The sequence below is a fragment of the Cercospora kikuchii genome (genome assembly GCF_019650295.1).
Source record: "Cercospora kikuchii DNA, contig_00001, whole genome shotgun sequence".
Lineage (NCBI taxonomy): Eukaryota > Fungi > Ascomycota > Dothideomycetes > Mycosphaerellales > Mycosphaerellaceae > Cercospora > Cercospora kikuchii.
The window spans coordinates 904,232-921,203 of record NW_025408582.1 but is presented as its reverse complement, the minus strand read 5'-3'; the positions used below and the strand labels follow the sequence as shown (position 1 = coordinate 921,203).

Below are 16,972 nucleotides of genomic sequence, written 5' to 3'. Positions count from 1 at the left end.
TGGGAAGAAGAGCTGCGGTGCTCGGTGTTAACGATTCGAGAGAGAAAGTAGCGAAGCTCGCGCCACAAACGGCAAGTTGAGGCGAGGCAGCACTCCCGACAGCATCATCGCCAGCAGAGGTCATTGACTGGAGCAACATCACAATATCGCGGCCAACAGCACGACAATGGCCTCCAAGTCCATGTGCAGCAGGTGTCTGCGCCTGGCCATCAGAAACACTCCCGCGCGATCACTACCATCCACCACCAGACGGACATTTACCGCGGCGGCAGCGAAACAGCCCTCACAACCACGAAAGATCCATTCGTCGACGAAACAGCGAGCTGCACCAGCGACAGCACGGTCTCAAGAACCATATACACCGCAAGATGCAGAACGAAAAGTGTTGCTCCAACCCAACAATCTCTTCCACTCCTTCACCAATTCTCCATCGCCCGCGATACGGAAACGAGCGGCTTTCATGAAGCAGAATGCCTACTGTCCGCATCCCGAACATCAAGCAACGAGAGCGCCTACATCCCCCCATGATCTAGAGGCGAGAAAGACAGGCGCAATGCCACCTGCACATGTACGATACGAGTGCCCAGACTGCGGCATTCCGGTATCGTGCAGCGAGCAGCATTTCGCTAGCGACTACGAGAGCCATTTGGAAATCTGTAACCTGCTGCGAGAAATAAATGAGGATGATCACGATTTAAACAGCGGGCGATTCTTCCCCGAATTCGAGTATCCGGGCGCGCAATTAGAGGAGGCACAGGTCAACCTACAGAATTGGGACACTCTGTTGTATAGTCGAGAATTCGAAGCAATCAACGAGGAGAGGCCGCTACGACAAGTCACGCGATTGTTGACATATCCCATCACAATCGGGAGTGTGCTGCACGAGCTCAGTCCATACAGCCTGTCACAAAAGTTGACTCCCGAGGGACTGAGATCATTATCTGGTAAGCATTTGTTTCATGAATTACTCACTTCGCCTCCTCTAACACATCGTTCCCAGCCCTCCGCTATACTCTCCACCCACCTCGATCCGGAGGCGGTGTCGACATTAAAGGCCTTCGAACTCAAGCACCCCCAGTCCGCCTCTTCATCCTCGGCGCCCGCGCGGAATCCTCTCTTCCCCGCCAAGTCTGGCTCCAACTCTCCTACCTCTTCCCCCGCGCAACCTTCCACTTGATCTTCATCGGACCCGAAAGCATGTCCAACCGCGACGACGAATTCCCGCTTCCACCTCGCACATCCCAAAACCCCTTCGGCGCCATCGTCGAAGATCGTCTGGGTGGACAAATGAAAATCTCAACATACGTCGAATACTTCCACACCCTCCACGAAGCCCAACACTTCACGCCTTATGATCCTTACTTCGACTGCTTTGTTTGTTTCCATCCGGGTTTCGGCCACCCAGCTTCCTCGCACGAATGGTCGGAAACTCTTCCACAGCTCCTCGAGACCAAGGTCCCCATCATCTGTACCGGATATACAGAGTACGACATGCAAAGGGATATTTCCTGGGTGACGGAGCAAGCGAAGGGCGAGATGGACATTTTGTTGCAGCCAGGAGAGAATCGCTTCCGAAGTCTGAGATGGGATTTGAACGACTTGGATCCAGGAGACGTGAGTTGCGGGAACTGGGGAATTTGGGGCTTCAGAGGGAAGAGGTATGAGACCGATGAGTACCGTGGTCGGCAGCAAGAGGATGGTCCCAGTGGAAAAGCTGAAGAGGGATCGCAGGGCGAGGAGAAGCCGATTGCGTTGTAGACAAAACATGTATATGTATGTGAAGGATGAGGCAGACTTGACATCTGCGTGTCCAGTCAATCTTCCACGCCGCGACGGAGTGCGTCATTCTCGCAATCAGACGCGACCTTTCAGAGCTTTGCTTGCTCCGTTGTTAGCCATTGACCTAACCTGGGAAGCGGTAATTTGCACCAAAGGGAGAACGATGTCTCCAACATCACTGTTTTCATTGGGATAATACTGGTGAGTAGTGACTATCATTACAGTAAACCCCGCAACCAAGTTCGAGGCTCGTCTCTCGGACCTCGAGGACGGTCTCCTCATGCCATGAGCGAAAAGTGGTCTTGCCACCTTCAAGGATAACGAGCAAGGTAAAGGTATAGCCAGCAGCGAGAGAACGAATTGAAAAAGCTAAAGAAACCCCCAAACCCACCCCTTCTTTTCTCATCGTGATCGGTCGGTAAGTCGTACATGCCTTCGTCTCAGGTCTCTTTCAGCTGTCGCTTTTGATATGTGCACATTGTTTTCTCATGATGCCGTCTCCTCTCAATTATATCGCCAAGTCTCGTTTCCACCTCCCATCTGCGGCAGAGTAGGATTACTATATCCATGGCTCGCACCAGGCGGTCGCTCGTTCTGTTGCTGCTGCACATTCGGGTGTAATGGATTTGGTGGCGGCAAGGTATTCCAGGCACCGGGACCATGTCCGGGGGCGCCATGGGTCGGTGTATGGCTCCGTCCGTATCCCTGAGCATCTGACAACGGGCTGGGTGTAGGCGCCTTTGGGCTGTTGTAAGACTTGGCTGGATCTTGTCCAGAACTGCTGCGCTGCTGATAAATTGGCGCCGATGCGTAGGGACTGTTGAAAGGCGCATAACCTTGGTCTCTCATCAATCGAGCCTGTGCGCCATCGCGGCTGGCAGTGCTCGCCATGCTTCCTTGGATCTGACGCTGGAATTCTTGCGGCGTGCTGTGCGACACAGGCACGTATCTCTGCGAGAGCTGAGCCTGTTGATAGTGCTGCTGGTTCTGCGCCGCGGGTGGCGGAGTCTGGACCTGATTTGCAAGTCCCGCACGATCCCAAACTTGTGATGGCGGCGTCCATTGTTGACTTTGCTGTTGCGACTGTGCCGAAATCGAGTTGCTAGGCGTATGACGGGCGACCGTTCTGCTGTCATAGCCATCAGTCTGCTTCTGCAGCTCGAGTGGCTGGTACTTTGGCGTGTAACCACCACCAATTGCGTAAGGAGACTCGTATACCTTGGGCTTGCGACAGAAGCTGTTGAGGAGATACGGATACTTCTGCAGGTCTTGCAAGTATGCTGCGTCTGACTGTGATCCTTCAGGCTTGGCCATTGATGCACTTGGAGGCGCTGGTGTCGGTGCCCCATTCGAGGGTGAGTGAGCACTGATTGCCGAAGACGAAGGGCGCGACTCAGCTGCTGATGTGTATGGGTTCGACGGGAAAGGCGAGCCACTGCCGGGTACGCCTGTCTGGCCTTGCTTGAGCATCGATTTCTGCTGCTTGACCGATTGGTAGTTGGGCGTGTACCCGGCTGGCTCGAAGTTAGGACGTTGCAACGTCTGCGCGCCTTGCGACTCGCGCCGAAATCTCGAATACTCGCCTTGATATGCTGCCGGCAGCGTTTTGGAAGAGTAGTACTGATCAGGGGGAAAAGGTCGGACACTGCCTGAAGGAGTACGTGTGACTTCTCCGCCTTGATAGTTGTACTGGGGGGTGTATTGCGCCGGCGGCTGTTGGTGGGAAGGAGCGGGCTGAAGAGGCGGCGATTGATGGCTGAATACCGACGAGTGACGCCTGAGAGGATCCGCAGTGAAATTGCGCTGGTTCGCCAAAGCTTGATAGTCGACGGTGCAGTGAACATTGTTTGGCTTGGCGGGCTCCTTAGGCTTGTACACGTACGGCTTCTCGTGAATACTGGTGCTGCGCGCAGGGATGGCGGCGGCACTGATAGCTGGTTGATGCGTACGCCAAATTGGTGCCGAAGCGTGCGCGGGAGCAATCGCTTGCCTGGCAGCTGGGTACTGATACGTCGTCTGTTTAGGCTGCACGCGGTCCATGAAATTGCCTCTGGGTGCCACCTGCTTGCTTCCTGGCTTGTCTGCGAAGAAGACCTTGGCGTCCGTGGAGATCTCAGGAATATAGTAGTACAGAGTGTCAGGCCCGTTAATGTCAATCTTGTACTTGCTAGGAGCTTTCCATAGCACGGTCTGGAATCCAGGAGGCGGAGTGTGGTAGTTGTAGAAGTCGTGCCACTTGTACTGTTGGTCTGTGTGGAAGACGTCGTCTTGAGCCGGAACACCATCTTGGCGATTGGACAAGGCCAGACTGTTCTTGTTCATGTCCTTCGGAACAGGCTTGGCCGCTGCCGATGGCTTCGGCCGCACCGAATCATCAGGATTCAGAACGCAGAGCCACTTGTATTCTACCTCGACCCGATCGCCATCAGGCAGCACATCCACGACAAGAGTCTGCTCAGCTGGACGATTCTCAACGACGAGACCACCAAACACCTCTCCACCGTGGTACTGCGCTTGCATCGTATCCTGTGGCTTGAGACTCTTTGCTTCGGTGTATACACGCTTGGTGCTCTCCAGCGCATCCATGTCCAGAACCTTCGGCATCTTGGGTCGGTGGTATCGGCAGCGAAAGTCAAAGCCTTGTTCGTAGTATTCGTTACCTTCCGCATCAAATGTCGGCACCAGCCCAGCGTCCACGAGCACGCCTGCAGCAACCGCGCAACTAGCATGGAATGCGCGAGTGCACTTCTTGGCCGAGCATTGGAAGCATGCACCCTTCTTGGATCGACAGAAATTGCACTTGAGCTCGAGACGGGCCTTGTCGATGTTAGCGACGCCGCGCACAAGCTCCGTGCCATTCTCCTCGTCCATGTAGGTTTCCGGCGTATAAAGCGCGCATGATTTGTGTGCCTTCTTGCCGTTGTCTGTCGGCAGTAGCGTCTCCCATGGATTCTCATTAGGACACATGCAGCAAGGCTCCTTGCCTGGGATCCTAATGCGAATCTTGATCTTCTTTTTCTTCTTGGGCTCCTCCTTCTTCGTGTCGCGCTTGCGTTTTCGTGATTTAGCAGCGCCTTTGACGCTAGCTGGTGGAGTGGGTAGCTTGCTGTCCTCTTCCTCCAGTTCGCCCTCGCTATCAGTCTCTTCGTAGTATTCAGGAGTTGGCTCGCCACGCAGCTTGCGCTCGATCTCGCCAACATCAACCCACACATTGTCTGGCTCACAGTTGCACTTCTTGGCAATCCGACCGAACTCCAGCCAGTTTTCGGTAGCAAAGTTGACAGATTCGGCACAGTTGTACCCAATGTTGTAGCCAGAGTGGTATCCATATGGGTAAGTGATAACGAATTCACCTTCGTAGTGTACCAGCTTGTTCACCTTGACGCCGTACTGCTTTTGGAGCACGTCTGGAGAGATGAGGTACGTCTTGTGGCGAAGGAATTGATCACAATTCTTCGAGTCCACCGGCCAAGCTTGACGCATCGCACGTTCAAATTTCCGGGCGTCTTCCTGGGATATGCTGTACCATTGCTTGGGCGCACCAAAGTGAATGTAGTTGATGCTGTAAAGATCCACATCTTCAAGATGCCATGCGAATGTAGCCTTCCACATACCCATATACAGGTATGCAGTGTTCACACCTGGTACTTTGGTTCCCAGAACATCCAGAACATTTGGCAGATGCGCGACATTCCAGCTAGTGACTGTGTCGTCGAACAGCGAGCCGGGCATGTCGGCAGCATACATAGGCTGATTGAAGCTCATGGTCTTCCAGTACAGCGTCTCGAGCTCGGCGCATCGCTCGGGAGTAAACTCGTCCACATCTTCCAGACGGTGGTCGAAGTTCTTGAATGCTTTCTCATCAATGTGTGTCTCGGTCTGAGCAGTATTGTTCAGTCGTCGAGAAGTGACAGACTTATTCTGATTGCCACCTTTGGGTCTGGGCTGTCGACCCCGAGCTTTCTTTGCTGGAGGTTCAGCAACGGGCGTGGCGGGTGCTGACTCTTCGTCGGACACGTCTGCGGTTGCACCGCGTCGAGCTCGACCAGACTTCCTCCTGGACTTCGCGGAGCCTTCATCATCTTCCTCTGTCTTCACAGCACGGCTGCGCGTGCTGCCATTCCCTCGCACGACTTCTTTCTGATTCTTTCGTCGTTCTCCCCGCTTCGCAGGTGGCTGATGCTGCGACTCTTCGGTCAGAGCCTTCCATTCCGGCAGGTTGTAGGAACGCTGTTTCTCCACATTCTGTTGTGTGTATGTGCCGAATGTGCCGTTGAACTCTTGTGTGATGGGATTCTTAATACGGATGCTCTTGACCTTCTCTTTTAACTCGGGCAGGGAATCGCGCCTGCAGGGCTGTTAGTACCCGCGCGTTGCCCCACATGTACGCGCGCAATGTTCAACATACCATTCCTTTGGCGGTATCACCTTCACGATACCCGATTTCATGCCATACTTGTCGATCTTGTCAATGAACTTCTGGAAGTCGCGAAATTGCTCCATGGTCGGCTTGAACACGGGAATCTTGCCGCCATTTGCCTCATCCCAGTAATGGTCGGGGAATATCTCCTCGTCTTCATCCTCAAACTCAAGATCCGAAAGCTCAGAGTCTTCATTCTCTTTCTGTTGGTTCTCGTTCATCTCTCCATCGCTGGTCGGTGGCGTCAGTGCCGCCGGAGGTTGATCGGCGCGCTCTGTCGTAGGTTTGACCTGCTCGTGCGGTTCGGGGGTGACTGCGACGGTGGCCATGGTGGAAGAGATTGCTGGCGCGCCAGCAACTCCCGTGGTGGAGTTCGCGATACTGGTGCTGTGCTGCCGTCACTCTGCTTCACTTGGAGTGCGCCCAGTTCAAGGGATCGAGGTGCGCTCGAGCCGAGCGGAGTCGGCGCAAAAAGGTGTGAGACAGCTGACAGGCGCGTCAAACACGCGCCGATCAGAGGAACACCACCAATGCAATACACGGCATGGAAGATCGAGCTGTCAGCGAGCAAATGGAGGTGCGCACCAGTAAGTGGTCGAAGATGATGCGAAGCTCGAAGACAAGCAGGAATGGAGATGGGCTGTGATGGAAGGTGCAGAGCCCGCCAAGACTCGCTTATCTTATCAATCAGACCATTTCTCTCGCGGGTCATGGCGAGACAGCACCACAGCACGGAGGACAGAACAATCAACTTGCACGATCTACTACTAGTCAATCACATTTGCGGGCAATTTGTTTTGCGTAGCTTGCATATCGCTTGCATATTTCGTGCAAACTGTTCTATTGTGGTGCGCAAATCAACCACGTCCTGCTTTGGCTGTACGCACAGAAAGCGAAATAGGCCATTATAGAGTTGCTGATACTATCTGTGCTATACATCGTGGCAAAGTTTCGAGGATTCTGCGGAGGCGGAGGCAGATCAATCTATTTGGTTCGCGGTCGAGCCCGCGGGCTGTATTGCAAGGCTGTGATTTCTCCTCCGTCGCGAGCCTCGGAATTTTACCAGCATGACCTCACCGTTGCTCTCGCTTGCGACGCATCTGCGCCTATACACAGAGCCTCAGTGCGATGTTGCGCATCTGTGATAAAGCGTGTCTGGCAAGTTTGATCGGTACCTTGCAGCGAAGCTAGAGCTGCACGACACGATGACCACTCCCCGGATCTACCAGCGCACACGGATCTACCCACGCGATAGCTCGTGCGTCAAGTACCGTTCCCCGGGTCACCGCCGAGGAGCCTGACTGTTGAACACAGCCCGGTCGCGCCTAGTGTTCACTCGAAAAGAGTGAGAGCCAGCGCTCAGCATTCAGATCACTTCCGGTTGTTCTTTGGATACCTATGAAGCGTCGAAGCGCCCCTCCGGTGGAAGAGATCTTGTAGGGTTGCGAAATTTGCTTGCACCTGATGAGCGGTCCGTAGAATACGGTCGTGACATGTTCGACTTAATGGCGATGGCCACTTCGCTAGCTGCTTGATAGTACCGGTACTGAAGACGCGCACCTGAGATGTGGGCGCTTCGATCGTTTACGGGTCAAGACATCTCATAGTGTGCCGCGCGAACGACTCTGACTGAGCCGTTGCTTTAACCAAGGATATTTCGCGGAGCTGCACTTGCCTGATAGTTGAGGTGGTCAGCGAGAAGCGTGTGTCCCTGGTTCAGCCCTGCACCTTGCGAGTGGCACAGCGGGGTATTTGCACTTGTTCTGCAGAAGGCAGATGTCATAATCCTACATCTGTGTCCTGCTTACGCGTTATCCAAACTTCGTGTCTCATTGCTTTGGTTTCATTCGCGGCGTGGGAGTCCAACTGGACTTACTAGCGCCACTCGACGAGAACCCAGCATCGCGGCGTGGTGTCCCGATCCTGTTCGCCAAGGCTTGTGCTGCCGGCGTCATACCACCTTTGCGAATGTTCAAACCGCTCGCAAATCTAGGCGTTGGAGTTCTTCCGGGTGTGATGCCGAGGTTTCGGAGTTGTTCCATTCTTCCGCCTTTTCTTCTGGAAGCATCGGCCTTTTCCACAAGTCTATGGTGAACATCTTCTCGTCTACTGCGTTCCTTAATGTGAAACGGGTTAGGGCCGCCTTCATCAACTTTGGGCAGCAAGTGTGCGGCGGCTTCTTGTTCAGCGGCATCCGCCTCCTCATCTGTAACTGGTATACCCAGCTCGCTAGGTGTCGGCTCTGCATCGACAAACGCATACCCATTCACACGAGGCGTATCTGCGCCCGTGTAGCCAGTCTCAGATTCAGTGGCTCTGGGCCGACCAGCGATGGCAGCATCGATTGCACTCATGGACGGACTCGGAGGCACGTTGTTCTCAGCCTCTGCGCGAACGTCTAGAATACGCGTGCCACCATAGTTGATCGCTTTTGGAGGAGCATTAGACCTCAGCTCGGCATCCTGAGCTCTGCTGACGACGTGGTCCTCCACGCCGTCCGGACCGAACATGAAAGAATTCCGCGGCCCTTGCCTGTTGGTGAAAGTGTCAACAGAAGCCGGTCGAGCATCGAGATCCTGGGAAGGCCGTGACGCAGCCAGTGCAATGCGTTCTTCACCAGCAGAATTTGTCGTGATCAGGGCATCCGAGCTCTGTCCATTCTCCAGAAGCTGCTGCTGCTTGTCGCGGTACGCGATTTGTCGGGCGGTAGGTATCTTATTGCCCTGGTGGAAGAACCCATATTTCGAGGCCCTTTTCTCGTTCTGTTTGTCGAGAAGCGCGTTGAAGCTCTCGTTATCTTCTGAGGTGTATTTCGCTTGGAAAGCGCCCAATGACATATTGAGATCCACTTCTGGCTTCTCCTCCTCAGGCGCGAAATGATTGCCATCGACAGCCGTCTGACCTGGCGTCCCGCCCACGTATGTACGTGGCGTCTCGCCTAACGCTGTACTTCTTCGAGGAGTACAACTTGTCCCTGCTCCGACCCTCCTTCGTCCCTCAGGCAGCGGAGTCATCACTTGTGTCAATTTCCTGCCTGATTCACGTATCCAGTCTTTGTTGTTGCTCTCCAGCGCTTGAAGGTAGTCCTGCTGTGCTTCCGTCTCCAGCAACCCTGGGAAGAAGTCTCGTGCGATGATGTGGGACAGGGCGTCTGAGTAGACGTCCTCATCGAGGACTTGCGACGGTCGCTTTTGTCGCTTTGGCGGCGGCGGAGGAGGCATCAAGGACATGTCTGCGCTTCGCTTCGTAAGCGCTTGAGAACTCGAGCCCTCCATATTTGTCGTCGTTGTCCGAAACGTCGCCGTGGCGTTGTGAAGGCATGATTTGTATCATGCACGCGGTTCAAGACATTGCAAGTCTAGACGTGATGATGAAATTGGTAGGATATGCAAGCATGATCTAAGTTAGCCGATCACTTGAGCTCGCCGAACTTTATCCGCCCCATGGTTGCGAAGCTCCAGCTTCGTTCGCACACAGACACACGACCAACTCGCTTTTTCGCACGTTAAGCAAAACCACGCCCGACGAACGCACTCAATTCAGATCCAACACATTTGCAGTACTAGAAACACATTTCGCAATGACTGTCGCCGACTCGATAAAGGACGCGGCGCAGTCTGCCAAAGAAGCAATCGGCTTGTCGAACGGCTCGTCAGGCGAATCCAAGTCTGCACGCAAGAAGAAGGCAAAGGCAGAAGCTGCCGCTGCCAGCAACACCTCTCCCTCAGCTGCCACGGCAGTTCCAAAGCCGTCTTCTCAGGAGAATTCAGTGGCCGCTCACAGCACGACTGAGCAAGATGAGCACCTCAAAGACCTGAACAAGCAGATCCGCAACACCAACAAGAAGCTTCAAGGCATGCAGAAGCTCGATGCGATCTTGGAGGCAAACCCTGGTGTCTCTCTTGATGAACTTCTTGCGCAGCGTAAGATCAACCAAGACCAGAAGGCGCAGGCACAGAAGAAGCCAGAGCTTCAGGCACACCTCGCACAGCTGGAAGAGCAAGCAGAGGCTTACCGTGCGGTGGACACGAGATACCAGGAGAAGTTCAACAAGTTGCGTGAAGAGCTAGAGACGAAGCACAAGCAAGAGGTCACGAATTTGCGGAAGGAGCTCGCAGCGGAACGTGAGAACGCATCTCAGAATGATCTGCGCAAGAACCTCCTCGTCTTCTCTCGATTCCTTCGTGCTGCAGCTGCCAAGCGAGCAGCTGAGGCCGAAGAAGATACCGAGGAGAACAGAGCATTCGAGGGCGCTCTGCTGCTGGTATATGGCGGCGACGACTCTGCTGTCGATGCTGCGGTGAACATCATCGAAGGTGCAGAGGAACAGGTGCCCAGTATCGATGGCACCCTTACCGAAACCACTTGTAAGTTCCCCGTCTACTCATTTCAATGCCTGCATTCATTCCTTTGGTACTAACCATCGTCACAGACGCTCAGGTGAAGCAGACCGCTGTCAAGCACACCCCGTTCCAAGCGACCGAGGAATGGGCCGAAGGTGTCGCACGAGAGACAGCCGGCGAGTCTGGCTCCGACCCTACGATCGCCAACGCTGGCCTAACTGAGCTCGAGGCTCCCAACAGCACCGCCACCGAAGTTCAGCCCGAGCCCACCTCCGTCCAGGGCACCGCAGGAGATAGCGGCAACGTTGCTGGCGAGCGTTGGAACACCGATGCCGCTGGAACTTCAGCTGGTGCCGAGAAGAGTGGGCTAGAGGAGAGCTACGAGATCGTGCCTCGCCCGAGCGAGGAGGTGGACGTGCCAGCAGCGGCATCTACTCAAGTACAGCAAGGTAGCAGCTGGGCAGAGGAGTCGCACGAAGCTGCAACGGGCAACAAAGCTGGCGAGAGTTGGGACACCAAGGCACCTGGAGAAAGCAATGGCAGCTGGGGCGCCGAACCGGTGGCCAGCGCCAACGGCTGGGGTGACGCTCCCGCTACTGATGCTGCCGCGCCGGCGGATGACGGTTTCAGTCCCGTGGCCGGTCGCCGTGGAGGTCGCGGCAATGGTCGTGCGCGCGGAGATGGCGAATTCCGTGGTCGAGGTGGTCACCGTGGCGGCTATCGTGGACGTGGCGACGGTGAGAATAGAGGCCGAGGCCGTGGTGGTTACCGTGGCCGTGGCGAAGGCGGAGAATTCAGAGGTCGCGGTCGCGGCCCACGAGGAGGTGCTCCAGCTGCGGCTCCAAGCTCTTAGGGAGAGTCTTGGATGGAAGCTCCGGCAACATCTCCAATGTTTCGTGAGCCTGCATTTGTTTGAGGCCTCGAACTACTTTCGTGTGGGCCGGCACAACATGACATGCGTTCAAGCATCTGCATAGGGTACAGGCACAGGAGCACGGGAACGACGCAATGTACAACAACGGATTGACGCTTCTTTGGGTTGGTTCTGCAGGCATTGGCGCTAGGTGGCACGTCTGTATGAGTGTAATCTGATGTGATAGCGTTCGAATGCGACACGAGTCAACGCAAAGCAGGAACCTTTCAGTCATATCTTCTCCAGGTGCGTTTCTTGGTGAGTGATCTGCTGTGAAGATTTCCTTGCCAGACGCAGACCTCAAAACCTGATGCCAAGCCCCCGTATCCTCACATCATGAGGCTTTCTGCCTGAGGCCAAAGTTGTCGTGAAACCCTCCGATGCAGCTGCTTCTCCCTCAACTCTTCACCCAACCATGATGCATTATCAATAGTTGCCTAACCGCAGTATCCCAGATACGGACACCGCGTAACAGTCATCTCTCCTTCGAAGTTGGACGAGTGTGTCCTTGCTCCGAGGGAGAGCGATTGGACAATGCGGATACGATGCATAGCCACCACAATACCGTGAAGATCAGAGTGAGTCAACGGGTATGCACTACCAAGCGTTGCCATCAGTGCTTTGCGACTGTATATTTGTTGCGATACGATACCATCAATGGTCACTGATCAACAGACTCACAACACCTCTCCCCGGTTCGCGCATCGCCAATGGCGCTCAACTCACATCTCCTCGCTCTTCCAGCTGAGCTACGACAAGAAATACTCATTTACGTCTTAGCATGGCCATCTACCGATATCGAAACTAGTCACCTCTCACAAGCCGTAAATTGGAATTTGCACTGCGGTGTTTGTCGTCTTGGATTCCGCAAAGATCGATACACCGGCAGCAAAGACACAAACGATGTTGTGCTTCATCGTACCGCTTTCCCCACACCTCGCTCGGTTGCCATCCTTCAAACATGCCGCCAGATCTATTTTGAAGCCATGGACCTCATCTACAACAAAACACTTTTTGTCATCACAAATCATCATACCTCGAACCGGAAGTCAAGGACGTACTATAGCATGTGGAGTCCTCGAGTCATCCCTTGGAAGCCCTTGGGATCAACAACGGATTGCCGAAATCTCCTCAGCCGCGCGAGGAACGTGCAAGTCGAGGGATCCATAGACTTTGGTGCGCAGGGGCGTGCGGCGGCGGGTCAAATGAGACTACTGAGAGAATTGATTGGGAAGCTGGACTCGCCTGAGTTGTCGCTACACTTGCTCATACACTTTGAAACATGCCGAGAGTTGGGGCCCATATCAGATCGATCATGCGAAGAGCTGGCTTACGCGTTGAAGGGTATTAATCGCGCTGGCTGTCAGCCGAAGATCACGATACAGCAGAGGTTCAGGAGTTTTCGTCCAGGAGATGGGATCGAGCAAGACGCGAGATCTGTGGAGAGGGTGAAATGGACCTTCGAGACTGCCGGCGTGCCCTTCATTGTTGTCGACAAATGATGGATGCTTTCATGAGAGTGTCGACGGCAGGCCCCGTCTGCGTGGCCTGAGGTGCGCTCAAGCATACTGCGAGGTAAACCATAAGCTGCGATACAGACGAAAGAGGGCATTTGCACTTCCAACTCACTCAATCACATGTCATCGGCATCTCTTTGTTCCGTTGACGCGAACACCCTGTTCCAAGCTGCCGGGATTCTTGGTTTCTGCGTCATCGTTCGGCATCCGCGGGGCTCAGCAGTGCGCATTTGACCACCTTCAGTTCGCAGTGGCGTACACTATCCGCCTTCACATAATAAATACCTAGTCTCACCTCATCACAAACAGCATCTCGACAGTTCCCACAGCATGGCAGATTTCGCCCCTCCTCCAGGTCCCCCGCCACCAAAAGTTCCAGAAGTGAGTTCACATAATCCAAAGCCGACAAATATGCATCAAATAGGCAGCGATCGCTAACAATATAACTCAAGGGCTGGAAAGCAATCTGGAACACACAATACAGCGAATGGTTCTACGTCAACACCTACACCAAACAATCTCAATGGGAGAAACCCACCGAACCCGTCTACCCTCCTCCTTCGGGCTCTGCGCCCCCACCAGCAGACGGCCCCCCAGCATACGATCACTCTTCCAGTCAAAACGTCGGACCCGAAAAAGGCGGCCACTTAGGGACGAATAATCCTTACAACAACAACGGCGGAAACACTTCCAACATGACCGAAGACGAACGTCTCGCGCGACAATTACAAGAAGAAGAGAATGCGCGGAATAATGGACCAAGAGCAGGTGCAGCAGATGGATACTATCAAGGTGCTCCACAATCACAAGTCGGACAACCTTATGGCTCACCGTATGGGTCCACGAGTAGTCCTTTACCCGATCAAGAACAGAACCGCGGGAAGAAATCTGGTGGGTTGTTAGGGAAAATCACATCGAAATTGTCTGGAGGGGCGAAACCTCATCAGTCACCATATGGCGGTGGTGGATATCCTCAGCAAGGTTATGGAGGGTATCCTCAACAAGGCTACGGAGGTTATCCTCAGCAGGGTTATGGCGGCTACCCGCAACAGGGCTATGGAGGGTATCCTCAACAGCAAATGATGGGAGGAGGAATGTATGGGCGACCGCCGCCTAGACGCGGAGGTGGAGGGATGGGCATGGCGGGTGGAGCTGCGTTGGGTGCGGGAGCGGGGTTGCTCGGTGGTGCTATGTTGATGAATGCTATGGATAATGATGAGCAGGATGCGTATCAGGACGGATTTGAAGACGGAGCGGATTTCGGAGGGGATGATGGAGGTGGTGGAGAGTAAGCGGAGTGAGAAAAAACAATGTTCGGATGAGTTGATTTGAGCACATGAGTCTTGTATGTATACTGGTCTGGCACACGCAAGCTATCGAGATACCACTGTTTCGAAAAGTCTGTCGTCTACTATTGCGGAATGTCAACTTCATCGACCCATCTACTTACTTCATACTTTGCTTCCACAACCATCCCAGCACCTCCATGGCAACCCTCTCAGGTTGATCGACCATCAACAAATGTCCCGCTTCAGGTACAACCACGAATTCTCTCAATTTCCCTCCGTCTCTCAACATGTCACCCAACTTTTCCATTTTCTGCCTCGGAATCCACTGATCCTGCTCTCCCCAGAGAATCTTTACTGGGCATCGCACACTTTCGTAGAGATTGTCATTTTCCATCTCAGCGACATCTTTATCGTTCGCTTGCGCAATCTGCCGGACAAAAGACGATTGCCGTTCCGAAGCAGAAATATCTTCTGTATCGGACGATGTGGAAGAGCTTGAAGTCGGTAACCAGGGCGCCGCCAACTTGTCCTCCCATCCACCGCCTTTCAACTTTTCCGGATCGTGACATGCACTTCGTATCGTAGCTCGAAGCATCGCTTCGAAAGTGTGAGGTGGCAGGTTCTGGAAAACTTCTGGTTGAGAGCGAACGAGTTTGTAGAAGCCGTCGCCCCAAGGGAGGACGCAATTGGTATCCATCAATAGGAGGCTTTGGAATTGGCAGTCGAGGAGGAGATGCGCGCGGAGGACGATGGATCCAGCGATATCGTGTGCGATCAGGTGAGGCCTGGAATTGGAGCTCTTGCCGTCGAGGTGGAGGTAATCGAGGAGAGCGACGAGGGCTTCGGCTTGAAAGCGGACTGAGGTATCGCCTTTGAAAAGACCGTCCTTTGGATCATTTTGTTGTACTTGGTAAGCTTGAGATTCTCCGTAACCGGGCATATCGTAAAGAAGAATTTGTGATGAAGTTTGTGTTCGCAGTGCCTCAGCTACGGGCCCGAATGTCACAGAGGACCATGGTGTTCCGTGTACGAACACGATAGGTGCAGTGATAGATCTGTTTGCAGAAGACAAGCTTGGTTCCAGCAAGGCGTACTTGATAGTCCAACCGCCGTACGAGAATTCGTTCTTGAGTTCCATGTTGCCTCCTGAGATAAGTGCGAAGAAGTGAGTATCTTTTCTGAGGCAGGATGCATTATATATCCTGTCATCATGGTGCCAAGCCGAGTTGCAGGTCAACTCCAGCAAGTTCCCGCGCATCCTGCAGCTTCAGCTCATGCGTGACATACGCGAGGCACTCCCGCTATCGGAAGGATGTCGATAACGTCGATGCTTGATATCGGTTTCTCGCCCGCACGCCTCTGCGACCATACCCCGAAATGTCAGAAGCACTGAGGTATCTCGCCATTCTGCGGTGGGTGTTCGAATCCCATTCTAACAGCAGCCTCGAGGGCGCTCGACGATGTTGCAAGAATCAGCGGTACAATGCCTCCCACCCACACGTTTGAAGGCGACCAGATACCTATTGCAGCGAAGATGGGTCCAGCTCCGTGCGATAGTGCTGTAAGCACGAGCCAAAATAAAGAGGGAGGGGCGACAGAGGCGATGGACACGCCCAGGGCGAGTAGTAACAAATTATTCGTGCATATCGTCCTCGCACAATCAGCTTGATCTGATGAGTCTCGTCGCCACAATGAACGTAGTAAAGGTAGGATGCGGCAAGTTGCTATAATGAATCCGACCCAGATTCCAGGTTGCACCTCGCATAACAAGCTGTGCGTGACGAGCCGGCGAGCGCTCCAGCTGACAGCAAAAGCAGCAGTTGCTATGAGTGGTGTATATGACCGGCGTAAAGCTCCTTCGCAGTGGCGTCTCCGAGCGCAGCTTGCTTTGATCTGTAACGGGAAGCAATGGCCGAGATTCGAGAGCCCGCATCATGTCTGGCTCGTTTCCAAGTCTCGCCGACGATGTTTCTGAGGGTATCTCGGTGACCAAAGCGTTCGTTCCAAGCGGGCCGACGTTATGCTCAGGCTCGTCTGCAGAAATGCTACGCTCGATGCTAGTCGCGAGATCTCCAGTCGCTCCCGAACATAGGTTATTTGTGCGGCACTCGGTCAGTCTTTTCGTGGTTCGCCAGAGCGGTAATGTGATCGTGTAAGTCAGTATCAAGAACAGCACCAGATTGTCCATTACCAGCCCATAGATGTTGGCACGCCCAGTTACGGAAGCAAGGAAGCCCAGTCCTACAGCCAGGAGACAGAGCGCTGAAGCGACACAGAGGGGAAAAGTGGCGTAAGTCGCTGTCTTCACCCGGGCCATTGCCAGCACGCTTGTCGCAACCATGTTACTCATCATAAGGCCAAGTGTAAAACCTAGCGTATATGTCGGCACGGCTCCCACCAGTAGTCCAGCAAGAATAACAGACACCTCAGCCAAAGGTACGCGCTTTGACAATAGGGATGTCCAAGGCTGTAACATCTGGGTTGAGGCATGGCCAGCTTCATGAGAACTCCATGTCATCGCAACTAGTGCCGAGGCCAGACAGACAGTGTCCAGTATGATGGGAGTGCCTCCTCCAAACATGACTCCCAGGCATGGACTTGTATGTTCGTCGATAGGGGCATGCAGTGGGGTTATGCTGGTTTCACAGAGACCGTATTCAGCATTCGTCGTTAGTCGATGATGAACGCTCTAAGAATGTTCAACCTCCCGA

The 16,972-nt window shown here is 54.0% G+C and overlaps 7 protein-coding genes across 7 annotated transcripts; 4 read left to right on the top strand and 3 right to left on the bottom strand.

Moving 5' to 3' along the window:
- Positions 1–166: 166 nt before the first annotated feature.
- Positions 167–1,758, top strand: CKM354_000028800 (uncharacterized protein; the record flags this gene model as incomplete). The annotated part of the gene is made up of 2 exons (XM_044795373.1): positions 167–944; positions 1,001–1,758. 2 exons carry the CDS (start codon positions 167–169, stop codon positions 1,756–1,758), a joined length of 1,536 nt encoding a protein of 511 aa, XP_044651308.1.
- A 525-nt stretch (positions 1,759–2,283) lies between these two features.
- On the bottom strand, positions 2,284–6,528 carry CKM354_000028700 (uncharacterized protein; the record flags this gene model as incomplete). The annotated part of the gene is made up of 2 exons (XM_044795372.1): positions 2,284–6,127; positions 6,188–6,528. 2 exons carry the CDS (start codon positions 6,526–6,528, stop codon positions 2,284–2,286), a joined length of 4,185 nt encoding a protein of 1,394 aa, XP_044651307.1.
- A 1,500-nt stretch (positions 6,529–8,028) lies between these two features.
- On the bottom strand, positions 8,029–9,474 carry CKM354_000028600 (uncharacterized protein; the record flags this gene model as incomplete). Its single annotated transcript, XM_044795371.1, has 1 exon — positions 8,029–9,474. The coding sequence occupies one exon, from the start codon at positions 9,472–9,474 to the stop codon at positions 8,029–8,031; it is 1,446 nt and encodes a 481-aa protein (XP_044651306.1).
- A 305-nt stretch (positions 9,475–9,779) lies between these two features.
- Positions 9,780–11,395, top strand: CKM354_000028500 (uncharacterized protein; the record flags this gene model as incomplete). Its single annotated transcript, XM_044795370.1, has 2 exons — positions 9,780–10,566; positions 10,632–11,395. 2 exons carry the CDS (start codon positions 9,780–9,782, stop codon positions 11,393–11,395), a joined length of 1,551 nt encoding a protein of 516 aa, XP_044651305.1.
- Positions 11,396–12,165: 770 nt separating this feature from the next.
- On the top strand, positions 12,166–12,957 carry CKM354_000028400 (uncharacterized protein; the record flags this gene model as incomplete). Its single annotated transcript, XM_044795369.1, has 1 exon — positions 12,166–12,957. One exon carries the CDS (start codon positions 12,166–12,168, stop codon positions 12,955–12,957), a length of 792 nt encoding a protein of 263 aa, XP_044651304.1.
- A 345-nt stretch (positions 12,958–13,302) lies between these two features.
- Positions 13,303–14,264, top strand: CKM354_000028300 (uncharacterized protein; the record flags this gene model as incomplete). Its single annotated transcript, XM_044795368.1, has 2 exons — positions 13,303–13,353; positions 13,425–14,264. 2 exons carry the CDS (start codon positions 13,303–13,305, stop codon positions 14,262–14,264), a joined length of 891 nt encoding a protein of 296 aa, XP_044651303.1.
- Positions 14,265–14,418: 154 nt separating this feature from the next.
- CKM354_000028200 (uncharacterized protein) lies at positions 14,419–15,399 on the bottom strand (the record flags this gene model as incomplete). The annotated part of the gene is made up of 1 exon (XM_044795367.1): positions 14,419–15,399. The coding sequence occupies one exon, from the start codon at positions 15,397–15,399 to the stop codon at positions 14,419–14,421; it is 981 nt and encodes a 326-aa protein (XP_044651302.1).
- Between the last annotated feature and the right edge of the window lie 1,573 nt (positions 15,400–16,972).